We start from the raw sequence: 12,162 nt of genomic DNA, 5'->3' as shown, positions 1-12,162 counted from the left end.
CAAAATTATTTAAATATGTTTTTAGTGATCTCAGAGACAGGAAGGGAGGGGGGGAGAGAGAGAGAGAAATATCAATGGTGAGAGACAATCATCAATCAGCTGCCTCCTACTGGGGATCGAGCCCACAACCCGGGCCGGGAATTGAACCATGACCACCTGGCTCATAGGTCGATGCTCAACCGCTGAGCCACACCGGCTGGGTTAATTTTAATAATTCAGAGAAAAATTAGGATCCCACACTTAGAGACTTGAAGTGGGGATGTGGCACAGGAGACACAGGAAGCTCTACAATAGGCAGTGGGGACAGCCCACTAGCAGAAAGACCTGGGACAGAGGGAGCGCCAAAGAAACCAATGTGGCTCTGCAGAGAGCACCTGACAAGCTCGAGAATTAAAAGGCAGGGATGGAGCTGAACCCGTGAGGTCCCTGATACATTGAGACTTGGAAAGGATGTAGGAAGTGAAAATGTCGGTTATAGTCAGACTAAGGAATAAACAGAGGAAAGGATCCCTCAGATGAGGTGTCAGGCTGGCCTTTGTTGGAAACAGATTTCTTCATTGTCCCCTGAGGAAAAGCATTTCTGAACTGGAATGAGTAAAGCAATACAAGGTTTAGAGGAAATTGAAACCCCAAATAAAAGAGATAGGAAGAAAAAAAACCTAGGCACCTAGCCATTTAAAATGAGATGCAAATCTGCCCTAACCGGTTTGGCTCAATGGATAGAGCGTAGGCCTGCGGACTGTAAAGGTCCCAGGTTCGATTCCAATCAAGGGCATGTACCTTGGTTGCGGGCACATACCCAGTAGGGAGTGTGCAGGAGGCAGCTGATCGATGTTTCTCTCTCATCGATGTTTCTAACTCTCTATCCCTCTCCCTTCCTCTCTGTAAGAAATCAATAAAAAAATATATTTAAAAATTTTTTAAAAATGAGATGCAAATCCCAAGATGCCGAAATACCTTTGCAGGTAACATCTGAGAACCGTTGCCAGTGTAGCTGATAAAAGGAAAGGGAGCACAGTGCAGGATGGCTGCAGATGTCCTGATATTCAGAAGACAGGAAAAAATAGATTCTGGAAACTCTAGGTGGGCACATTTGAGGTAAATCCCCCAAAATTTATTCTAGAATACAATATTAAACAGAGTTTGAGAACACCTAGAAAAATAATCGGTACCTTCACTAAGAACAGACACAGTAAATAATACCAACCACAATTAATTATTATTTATTTGGAAGGCCACTAGGAAAAGTCCTTGAACATAGTGTACCTTGTTTTCAGTTGGACATTGAATGCCTCCGATTGAGGAGACAACTGGGAAAACTGATCTCAGAGATCGAACAATCAGCTGGATTCATACCTCTCCCCCAGTTGGTTGTCCAGGTGATGCAAATCTGGAGACGTCTTAAGTTCCATGCTTCGGGGCTCTGCAGGCTCTGCACTTGGTCAGCTCAGTACTTACCAGTGCCTGCCGCACTCACCATGTCTGCAGATGGCACCACTTACTGAGAGCAAACGCTAATATTTGTCTGAATCAAGATTCTAAAGCATCTTGAAACAGTGGCTGAAACCTACAGGGTGAATTTAAAAGAAGTGAAATGCAGATGCCATTGTGTTACAATTGCCTACAGTATCCAGTACAGTAACATGCTGTACAGGTTTGTAGCCTAGCAATAGCCATTCATACCATCTAGGTTTGTGTAACATTTTATGATGTTTGTACAATGACAAAATCTCTTAAGGACACATTTCTCAGAATGTATTCCTGTTGTTAAGTGACCGAACACAGTATAAACAAACCTTGTTACTTCTTTACTAATTTATTAGCTCAAATTCTCAGATTCTTCACTAATTAAGCACCCAAACCTAGTTTCTTTTGTCTTGTCAATTTCTCACAAATTTATTGTTTATTTGAAAAGAATAAAAATGGCCTCCTTTGGTCATTTCTTGAGCTTCCCTTTGTCTCCGCCCCCCCCCCCCCCCCAAAAGTGTGAAGACCTGCATTTAGGTTTTCTTTTTCTTTCTTTGTTTTTTTTTAAATATATTTTATTGATTTTTTACAGAGAGGAAGGGAGAGAGATAGAGAGTTAGAAACATCGATGAGAGAGAAACATCGATCAGCTGCCTCCTGCACATCTCCTACTGGGGATGTGCCCGCAACCCAGGTACATGCCCTTGACTGGAATCGAACCTGGGACCCTTCAGTCTGCAGGCCGACGCTCCATCCACTGAGCCAAACCGGTTTTGGCTAGGTTTTTCTTTTTAACCAGCTGCGTAAGCATAGGAGGAAGGAAGTTTGGCTTGACAGTGATGCATACGGGAAAAGGCTGAGGGCTTTCAACCGGCCTCAGGTTGAATAGAAGCCAATAGGAATGGAGCAGCTGCTTAAAAAGATAGTGGTTCTCCCCACCCATTTTTATTTTAGGTACAAAAGGGTGAAACAGTGAAAAGTGTGTCTCTCCCCCATAACCATTTCTCTTCCCAGGAGGCACCTGCTGTTAACAGTTTCTAGTAGATCCTCTGAGATGTATTCTATGCACATAAAAGCAAATGCACGCTTTCTTTTTCTTTTTTTACATAAAGGGCAGCATGCTATACATCTTGTTTTTCACTGATCAGTAAATCTTAGAAATTATTTCATATCATTATTCAAAATGACTCCTCATTCTTTTGTAAAGGATGCACAGTATTCTGTATATATGTGCCAGAATTTATTTAATGGGCCCTCGATTGCTGGACCTATAGATCATTTCCAGTGTTCTGCTATTATAAACAATGCTTCAATGAATGAGTAACTTATTTCAAATGTGTTGGCATGTATCTGAAGAAGAGCTGTCTGAGAAGTAGAATCACTGAGTGAAAGGGTATACACATTTTAAATTTGGTAGATATTGTCCAGTTGTGACCACTAACAATGTATGAGTGTCAGTTTTTCCACCTCCTTACCAACAGATTGTGTTATACATTTTATTGCTCTTTGACAACCTGAGGGGTAAAAAAATAGTGGCATCTTAATGTAACTTTCTTACTCTAATACTTTTTTATTGTTTATATCCTTTACCCATTTTTCTACTGAATTGTCTTTCTTAGACCTCTTTGTATATTAAAGAAATTTTGTGATATGCGTTACAAATGTTTTCCAGTTTGTAGTTTGTCTTTTTATTTTGTTTCTGCCATGTTTTCCCTTTTTTCTTTTTTAAAAGATTTTTAGAGAGGCAAAGAAAGAGAGAAACATCAATGTGAGAGCGAACCATCAATTGGCTGCCTCCTGCACACTCCCTACAGGGATCCAGCCCACAACCTGGGTATGTGCCCTGACCAGGAAGTGAACCAGAAACCTTTCAGTGCATGGACTGACACCCAACCAACTGAACCACACTGTCAGGGCACTGTTTTCCTTTTAAGCTGTATAATAAAATACATATCCATCATTTTTTTGACTTCTGGAATATATGCTATAGTTCAAAGTTCTTCCTCAGGAATTTTTTACAAATCATCAGTTGATTTTTCTCAGTACGAGTCTGGGGGCCACTGGGTTCAGCTATGTGATTCCTCTTCATGGTCCCTTGTGCAGTTGCAATCAGACAGTGGCTGTGCCCCAAGCCATCTTGAAGGCTTCCTCACCCGTATTGTGAGCAATTGATGTTGGAACCTCAGCTGAGATCAGGGACAGTTCTTGGGGTATAACTTGTGCAGCTGCACCAGGCCCCACACTTAGGTTTAATGCCCTGTTGTCACCACTTAAATTCTTTTTTTTTTTTTTTTAATATATTTTACTGATTTTCCACAGAGAGGAAGGGAGAGAAACAGAGAGCCAGAAACATCGATGAGAGAGAAACATCGATCAGCCGCCCCCTGCATACCCCCCACTAGGGACGCGCCCGCAACCCAGGCACACGCCCCCGACCGGAATCGAACCCGGGACCGTCCAGTCCGCAGGCCGACGCTCTATCCACTGAGCCAAACCGGTTTCGGCACCACTTAAATTCTTAATTTTTGAATAAGAGGCCTGCATTTTCGTTCTGCACTGGATCTTGCCAGTTAAATAGCTGGTCCTGACTGGGGCTGTTGGCCACAACATCTGTACTTTCCAGGTGGCCTGGGCTTTCTCAAGCATGGTGGCTGGGTTCCAAGTGGGAGAGTTTCCAGAAAGAGACACAATATCACCTTTTATGACTGAACCGAAATTCTCCTAAGGTCACAGTGTAAGAAGTGGGAAGAGATGCTGCCACAGCTGTCCTTGGAAAATGCAGTTTGCCACATCTGGTCACTTCCCATCCCTGGCCTCAACCTCCCCATCTGCAGAAAGGGTGGTGGTGGTGGTGTTCAGTTCCTCTCTGGGAAAAGGCCAAGGGAGAGTTGGGACCTTGATCCTGGAAGCCACTCCCAGCTTTCCCCTCCCAGTACTCAGGGGAATTGGAACCCAACCCATCAGGCCAGGAGCCGACCTGGGAGCTCTGACCATTTTCTCCCCTGGAGGTCTGAAATCTCCAAGGAAGGCAGAGACTCAGCACCCTGACATCTGTTTCTCCTGCCAGCATCTTTGCTTGGCTGACTACTCCTCTGCTCTCATTTCTCCCTGGGGCATGTTGTCTCTCATTAACTTCCCTTCACCTCCCAGCACGGTCCCTAGACTCTGAGGTCTGTTAATTCCCCTGTAATCCCCTGGCAAACCAGGAAGCTAATTAAATTGTGGGTTTGTGCCCTTGCTGGTTTGGCGCAATGGATAGAGCATCGGCCTGTGGACTGAAGGGTCCCAGGTGCGATTCTGGTCAAGGGCACATGTGCGTTTGATCCCCAGTAGGGGGTGTGCAGGAGGCAGCCAATCAATGATTCTCTCTCATCATTGATGTTTCTATCTCTCTATCCTCCCTTCCTCTCCGAAATCAATAAAAATATATTTTAAAAATTTAGTGAAAAGGCAACCATGTAGGTTGCTTGGTGTAAAAAGAAAAAAAATGTGACTTTATGTGGCACCCTGTCAATCTGCATCTCTCTTCTCAGCCTCTCTCCCATCTGTCTCTTCCCTTTGCCTATCTTACTAGCCCTGCGCAGTTCAGATCCATCTGAACACAGTATTGTCTCCCTCCTCTCCACTCTTCTGTCCTGTCAGTCCTTCACTCTGCAGCCAGAGTGGTCTTACAACACAGCTCTGAGCACTCTCCCCTCTGCTGCAGGATAAACTGAGCTCCTTAGCTCAGCATTTAAGCCACACACCTCACCTGCCACATCATCCCTGGAAAACCCTTCCCTCCTGAACTGAGCATGCTGTTCCCAAACCCCCACTATGTCACCTGCACCCCTTTAGAATGAGTCTTACCTTTGACTGGGTCATCCATCTTACTAGGTCAGGTCCTCACCATTATTTTTTAAAATATTTTTATTGATTTCAGAGAGAAAAGGAGAGGGAGAACGAGATAGAAACATCTATGATGAAAAAAAAAGAATAGAAATATCTATGATGAGAGAGAATCATTGATTGGCTGCCTCCTGCACGCCCCCTGCTGTGGATCAAGCCCACAACCCGGGCATGTGCCCTGACCTGGAGTCTAACCATGACGTCCTTCCTGGTTCATAGGTCAATGCTCAACCACTAAGCCACACCAGCTGGCCTCACCATTATTTAGAAACTAGAGGCCCGCTGCACGACTTCGTGCATGCATGGGGTCCCTCAGCCTGGCCGGCAATTGGGGCCAATCAGGGCCATCTCCCCCAGTCCCAATTGGCTGGCTGGCCAGAGGGGGGGACCACAGGAGGTTGGCTGGATGAGGAAGGTTGGCTGTGGGAGCACACTGACCACCAGGGGGCAGCTCCTGCATTGCACATCTGCCCCCTGGTGGTCAGTGCGCATCATAGTGACCAGTCAAACCGGTTGTAACAGTTGCTTAGGCTTTTATATATATATAGACTAGAGGCCTGGTGCACAAAAATTTGTGCACTTGGGGGGGGTCCCTCAGCCCAGCCTATGACCTCTTGCAGTCTGGGACCCCTCGGAGGATGTCCACCTGCTGCTTTAGGCCGCTCCAGGGGGGGATCAGGCCCAAGCTGGCAGTCAGACATCCCTCTGGCAGCCCAGCAGCCCTCAGGGGATGTCCACTTGCCAGCAGGGAGCAGACCTAAGCTGCAGTCGGACATCCTTAGGGCTGCTGAGGAGGTGGGAGAGGCTCCCACCACCACCACTGTACTGGCAGCCATTAGCCTGGCTTGTGGCTGAACAGAGCTCCCCCTGTGGGAGCGCACTGACCACCAGGGGGCAGCTTCTGCATTAAGCTTCTGCCCCTTGGTGGTCAGTGTGTGTCATAGTGACCAGTCATTCCCAGTCTCTCTGCTGTTAGGGTCAATTTGCATATTACCCTGTTATTATATAGAATAGAGGCCTGGTGCACAGGTGGGGGCCGACTGGTTTGCCCTGAAGGGTGTCCTGGATCAGGGTGGGGGTCCCGCTTGGGTGCCTGGCCAGCCTGGGTGAGGGGCTGATGGCTGATGGCCCTCAGAAGGGTTGAGGCTGCCAGAGGTCAGTTTCCTGCCTTCCCCAGTCCATCTGCTACATTCCTGTGAGGTTCATCCCACCCTCCCCTTGCCTCATGCCCTCTCCATAGGCCTTGCAAGCTGGTAAAGGAGACAGTCATGATCTGACAGGGCTAGACAGGTGTTTCACCCTATGCCCCCAAATACCCTCATGCCCAGCCTCCGCTCATTCCTTTCCTTTAAGGTACATAGTCATTCATCATTCGCCTAACATCCTGAAGACGTCATGAGGACTAACATGTATTAAATTAACTGGGACCACTAAGTTTTGGGGGGTAGCATACGAAAAGCTCCAGAGGGCTTCACGGATCACCAAGCTTCTGAGGGAACATACAGAGGGCCAGGACCCGAGCCCAGGCCTCCCACCTAGTCAGCCGGGTCAGGAACGGCAGCAGCAGCTGGCACCTCAGAGCAGGGCTCTTGAAAAGCCTTCCACTCGGTGTACTTAGTGCCAGGCAGCCATCGCCTCCACAGCAGTCGCGGTCACGGTCTCGAGAGAACAGCAGCTCTGATTAAGAGCGTCCAGCTCCCTGGGCTCCCGGGGATGGGGTCAAAACCCACAGTGGGGCCTTGGGAAGGGCCTCTGATGGGTGCTGACCTGGAAGACAGCTGTTCTCAGCCCTGCCGGCCACCCCCCCACCCCCAATCCTGCTACCCTGGCCCCGCTAGGCAGGCTGTCAGGGTCCCTCTGCACACAGGCCCTTCAAATCCTTTGCTTGTCCCTCTCAACCCTCTCCCTTCTCTCGGGCACCGACAAAGCAGCCTTTCCAGCCAAAATTCAATTCTGCCCCAAGGAGTCCGCCCCTTCCTCACCCCTCCCCAGGGGGCCGAGGCTGACGCTGTGATGTCTGGGTGCTGTGTCTTCCTCCTCCTGCCCTAACCAACCGGGGGCATTTGTTTTCGGATTTGGAGGCGAGGAAGAAAAATTAGGTCGATTTAAGCCCTTCCTATACTGGCGACATTGACCCACTTACCTTCTCTTCCCTCAGACCCCCTCCCCCAGTGCCACTCAGCCTGGACATCGGCCCCAGCCAAATCTCACCTTCCACTGTCCTTGCAGCCCCGAGGCCAGTCCGGTCTCTGTCCTGCTCCAGTCCCCTCTCCCCCAACCAGGGAGGAGGATGGTCTTATTACTATAGACTCTATAGAGTGTGCTGGGCCACCCCCCAGCCCCCCGTTTGGCCGCTGCCGCAGGCCTCAGTTTCCCCTTCTGCTCACTTGGATTAATGCTGCCTGCACGCTAGAGCCAGAGGGATGAAGCCAGCTCCAGGGAGGTCGCGCACGAGGAAGGGCCCCGAGTCCGCGCAGCCTGCACAGGGGCGTCCTCGGCGCTGGTGCCCAGCCCCTGGGTCCGCGGCTCGGCTTCCCGCCGTGGCGCGCCCCTCCCTCCGGCTTCCCTGCTCTCCCCTTCCCGCCTCGCCCCTGCCTCTCCTCCCGCCCGGCTGCCGGCTCCCTCTCTAGCTGCCCTCTTTCCCTCGCGCCTCGCCCCCGCGCCCACCGGGTCCCCGCACCCCGCCGCCGCGGCCCGGGAGCAGCTGCCCGAGCCCCCGCCGCCCCGCCAGGCCCCTCCCGCCGCAGCGCGGGCGGTCCGTGCGCGGCCCGGATCCCGGATCCGGGAGCCCAGAACCGAGCGGGCTCGGAGCGGACCGACCCGACCCCGGTCCTCAGCCAGGTGAGGTGAGGGCAGCTGGAGGGCGGGGGCTGGGGAGGTGGGGGCGGCGGGGTTTATCCTGAATTGGGGGCGGGGGCGGGGAGGGCGCGTGGAAATCGGGTCCTTCCCTGAAAGGAGGCTCTGGGAGCTTTTTCATGAGGCTCAAGGGCTTTCTCTCGGAAAAGATGAATAAAGGAGGCTCTGGGGGGCGGGGGATATGAGGGGAGGGGGTCTGGGGTGCCCCTTTCTGGGGGATTTTTTCCCATGAGCAATGATTCATAGGCTTCTGTGAAGGGGGACTTACTGGGAGCACGGGGAGCCTTCACGGTAGGTGGGGAGGGGAGCTCTTGAGGGAGGCAGGTTTTGGGGAGCGGGCTGGGCGAGGAGCGGGGCTGAGATCCCCTTAGCCTGCCATCGCTGCACCTCCCCCGTGGGTCCCGGGCTCCGGGTCTGCCCGCTTATCCGTGCCCCAGTTTTTTCTCTTTAAAGATGACTATTTTGCACTCCACCTGGACAGAGCTAGGAGCAGCCATTTCCCTCCCTGCAGCTGTGATGCCCACCTGACCCCTCCCCCCTCTGGCCTGCTCAGGGAAGGAGGGCACCTAGGCATCTGGGAACTGGGCAGTGGTGGGTGGAACAAAGGTGGGGTCCTGGACACACCGGGCACCAGCCGGCTGGGGTAGGGTGGGCAGGGGCCGGTAGCAGGACAGCTAAGAGAGCAGCAGGGGCAGGAAGAGCTCAGATGCTCCCACACTCTCAGAAGGCAAAACGGGGGAGTTCTTGTTTGGTTGGTTTTATTTGGTTTTGCTTTCTTCACCCCTGATGCCAAGACTCATTCCACTGGACTCCCCTCCTAATTTTGCAAAAAGGGAAACCGAGGCAGAGGACAGGTTGTCTGGAAATAGCGGTGTCTAGGAGGGAAAGGCAGTGGAGAGGAGGGCACACTGATTTTGGAGTCAAAAACCCTGTTTCAAGCCTTGCCTCAGTGCTCCATGTGGGACCTTGGTCCAAAACACGTCCTCTTGTTGGGTCTTGGCTTTTCTCATCTATTAAGTGGGAGAGGACCCACTTGTCTGCCAGGTTTGCCAGGTGCCCAGATATTTCCAAAGAATTTTTCAAAGGGGAATGCACTGAGGTACAGTCTTCCCCACTCCAAATGCCATGGGTTCCCTCCTGCCTCTTCCCCACCAAGGGTATCGGCTAACCCATAGGGGTCTTTGTAGGAAGCAGGAAAGGTAGAGTGAGGGAGTGTTCAGCTGGGCTGGGGACTTGGGGTCTTTATTAAGAGGATTGGGAAAAGGCACACTTTTCTCCAGGTGCAGCAGCCCCACACATTCGGGCAAGTGTAATGCGGGCTAGGTTCCAGTGCCCACCTCCCCAAGGTGAATGTCCTTGCTGTGGAGAGCACATCTGTACGGCTTCACCTGGCAGGTCCCCATGTCTCAAAGAGACATAAAGCGACACACGCTCCCAGGACATTGCCTACAGAAGCCCCCATGCTAGGCTGTTGCCAGCTCATTTTCTGTCCTGCTTTGTCTCCACTTCAAGGCCTTTGGGTATTCGATTCCCAAAGCCTATGCCTACCAGGAAGCTGATGGAACCCCACCATCAGAGAATGGCTCCTTTGAGTTAAGCAGTGCCTTCACCAAGCTCCCAGGAGTAGGAGTTACTGAGTCCCTAACCCCTTACGTCAAGTATTTGCTCAGACTGCTTTTCTCAAGGCCAAGAGCAGAAGCATCTACACCCCTGGGTGACACCGCCGTTCAGACTGTGTTCACACTTGTTATCTCAGAACATTCTCACAGTCAGGTTTCCTTCCCTTTACACAGAGGAAGCCATGCCCAGAGAAGTTAAGGAACTTGCCTAAGATTTCACAGCGTAAGTGGTAGAGCCAGGACCCAAGCCCAGGTCTGGCTGTCTGTCCTCTCCACTGCACCACTGAAGAACACAGCTGCTACCGCACGCTGTCAGAGGCCTGCTGGAACGGTGGCTCTCCCTCTGTTAGCAGCAGCTCCGGGCTCTCCCCTTTCCCTGTGACCAGCCCCCAGGCTCAGAGAAGAAGTCAGTTACTCGGGGGGAACTGCCTCCAAGCCCAACTGTTCTCGCCCCTTTAGTGCAAGAAGGGCCCCTGAGGAATCCAGAAGCCCAGCGTGGAAGCTGACTCTTGTGTGGGTCAGAGACCAGGGGAGGGGGCAGGGAGTAGCTATTTCCTTTCCTGCCCAGATGGGCTGAAACCGTAGCCATCACGGAGGGCATCAGTACAGCAAACCAATGCCTGAGTGAAAGGCAAGCCAGAGACCACAGAATAGCCACACAGAGGCTGACGGACACTCAGAAACCCCTTGCCCACCCCTTGTGTTCCCAGGACCCCTGGTGCCAAGGGGAAGGGGACAGGGGAAGCTCCCACAAACAGAGCACTCTGCATGTATCTGTGTTCTATGTATGCCAGCTTTCACCTGAGAAAGGGGTTCCGGTGCTTGTAACAACAACAGTTTGGAGAACCACTGGCCTGATCTAATGGTTCCCAAAGTGTGGTCCCTGGAGCAGCATCTACTTTACCTGGGGATGCGCTGGAAAATGAAAATTCTCAGGCCTCGTTAGACCTACTAAATGCAAACTCTGGCGATGAGGACCAACCATGTCTGTGTGAATAAGCTCTCCAGGCGAGACTGCCCCAGTTTGCAAATCACTGATCTCACCCAAGTGCATGGGAAACCGAGTCCTAGTTACGCATCAAGGGCAGGGCTGGGAAGAGAACCGGTCTCCGGGTCCAGAGCTCCGGGAATTTGGAGGTGCCCGCGCTCAACCCTCCTCTCCTTCCCTCTGCACCCCTCCTCCCCCCTGCAGGCGCCATGCTGCCGCTCCTGCTGGGCTTGCTGGGCCCGGCAGCCTCCTGGGCCCTGGGCCCGGCGCCCGGCTCCACGGAGCTGCGCTCGGCCTTCTCGGCGGCGCGCACCACGCCTCTGGAGGGCACTTCGGAGACGGAGATGGCGGTGACCTTCGACAAGGTGTACGTCAACATCGGCGGCGACTTCGACGCGGCCACGGGCCGGTTCCGCTGCCGCGTGCCGGGCGCCTACTTCTTCTCCTTCACGGCCGGCAAGGCCCCGCACAAGAGCCTGTCGGTGATGCTGGTGCGCAACCGCGACGAGGTGCAGGCGCTGGCCTTCGACGAGCAGCGGCGGCCCGGCGCGCGGCGCGCCGCCAGCCAGAGCGCCATGCTGCAGCTCGACTACGGCGACGCGGTGTGGCTGCGGCTGCACGGCGCCCCGCAGTACGCGCTGGGCGCGCCGGGCGCCACCTTCAGCGGCTACCTGGTCTACGCCGACGCCGACGCGCCCGCGCCCGCGCGCCGCCCGCCCGCGCCCCCCGCGCCCCCCGAGCCGCGCTCAGCCTTCTCGGCGGCGCGCACGCGCAGCCTGGTGGGCTCGGACGCCGGCCCCCGCCCGCGGCACCGGCCGCTCGCCTTCGACACGGAGCTCGTCAACATCGGCGGCGACTTCGACGCGGAGGCCGGCGTGTTCCGCTGCCGCCTGCCCGGCGCCTACTTCTTCTCCTTCACGCTGGGCAAGCTGCCGCGGAAGACGCTGTCGGTGAAGCTGATGAAGAACCGCGACGAGGTGCAGGCCATGATCTACGACGACGGCGCGTCGCGGCGCCGCGAGATGCAGAGCCAGAGCGTGATGCTGGCGCTGCGGCGCGGCGACGCCGTGTGGCTGCTCAGCCACGACCACGACGGCTACGGGGCCTACAGCAACCACGGCAAGTACATCACCTTCTCCGGCTTCCTGGTGTACCCCGACCCCGACCCCGAGCCCGACCCCGCCGGCCCGCCCGGCCCCGGGCCGCTGGAGCTCTGAGCGGCCGCCCGGAGGAGCCGAGGGCGGGCAGGCCGAGCCGCGCGGCCCCGCCATTCGCCGGCGAGCATGGCGGCCCGCCCCGCGCGGCCGGATGCCAATAAAGCGGGCCTGCGCCGCGCCTGTGTCC

At 53.6% G+C, this 12,162-nt stretch overlaps 1 protein-coding gene across 1 annotated transcript; it reads left to right on the top strand.

Moving 5' to 3' along the window:
• Positions 1-7,305: 7,305 nt before the first annotated feature.
• On the top strand, positions 7,306-12,158 carry C1QTNF4 (C1q and TNF related 4). The gene is made up of 2 exons (XM_070428005.1): positions 7,306-8,196; positions 11,023-12,158. Exon 2 carries the CDS (start codon positions 11,028-11,030, stop codon positions 12,033-12,035), a length of 1,008 nt encoding a protein of 335 aa, XP_070284106.1. The 5' UTR covers positions 7,306-8,196; positions 11,023-11,027; the 3' UTR covers positions 12,036-12,158.
• The last annotated feature ends 4 nt before the right edge of the window (positions 12,159-12,162 follow it).

The sequence above is a fragment of the Myotis yumanensis genome, unplaced genomic scaffold (genome assembly GCF_028538775.1).
Source record: "Myotis yumanensis isolate MYYU_CA2020_CCGP unplaced genomic scaffold, mMyoYum1.0.hap1 SCAF_10, whole genome shotgun sequence".
In the NCBI taxonomy this organism is placed as follows: domain Eukaryota; kingdom Metazoa; phylum Chordata; class Mammalia; order Chiroptera; family Vespertilionidae; genus Myotis; species Myotis yumanensis.
Note: the sequence above shows the minus strand (reverse complement) of the source record. Positions and strands in the feature narration are given on the sequence as shown.

What these genes read in the sequence shown, in the direction of transcription:
- C1QTNF4 (XM_070428005.1), top strand. Translation starts at nt 11,028, where the DNA reads ATGCTGCCGCTCCTGCTGGGCTTGCTGGGCCCGGCAGCCTCCTGGGCC.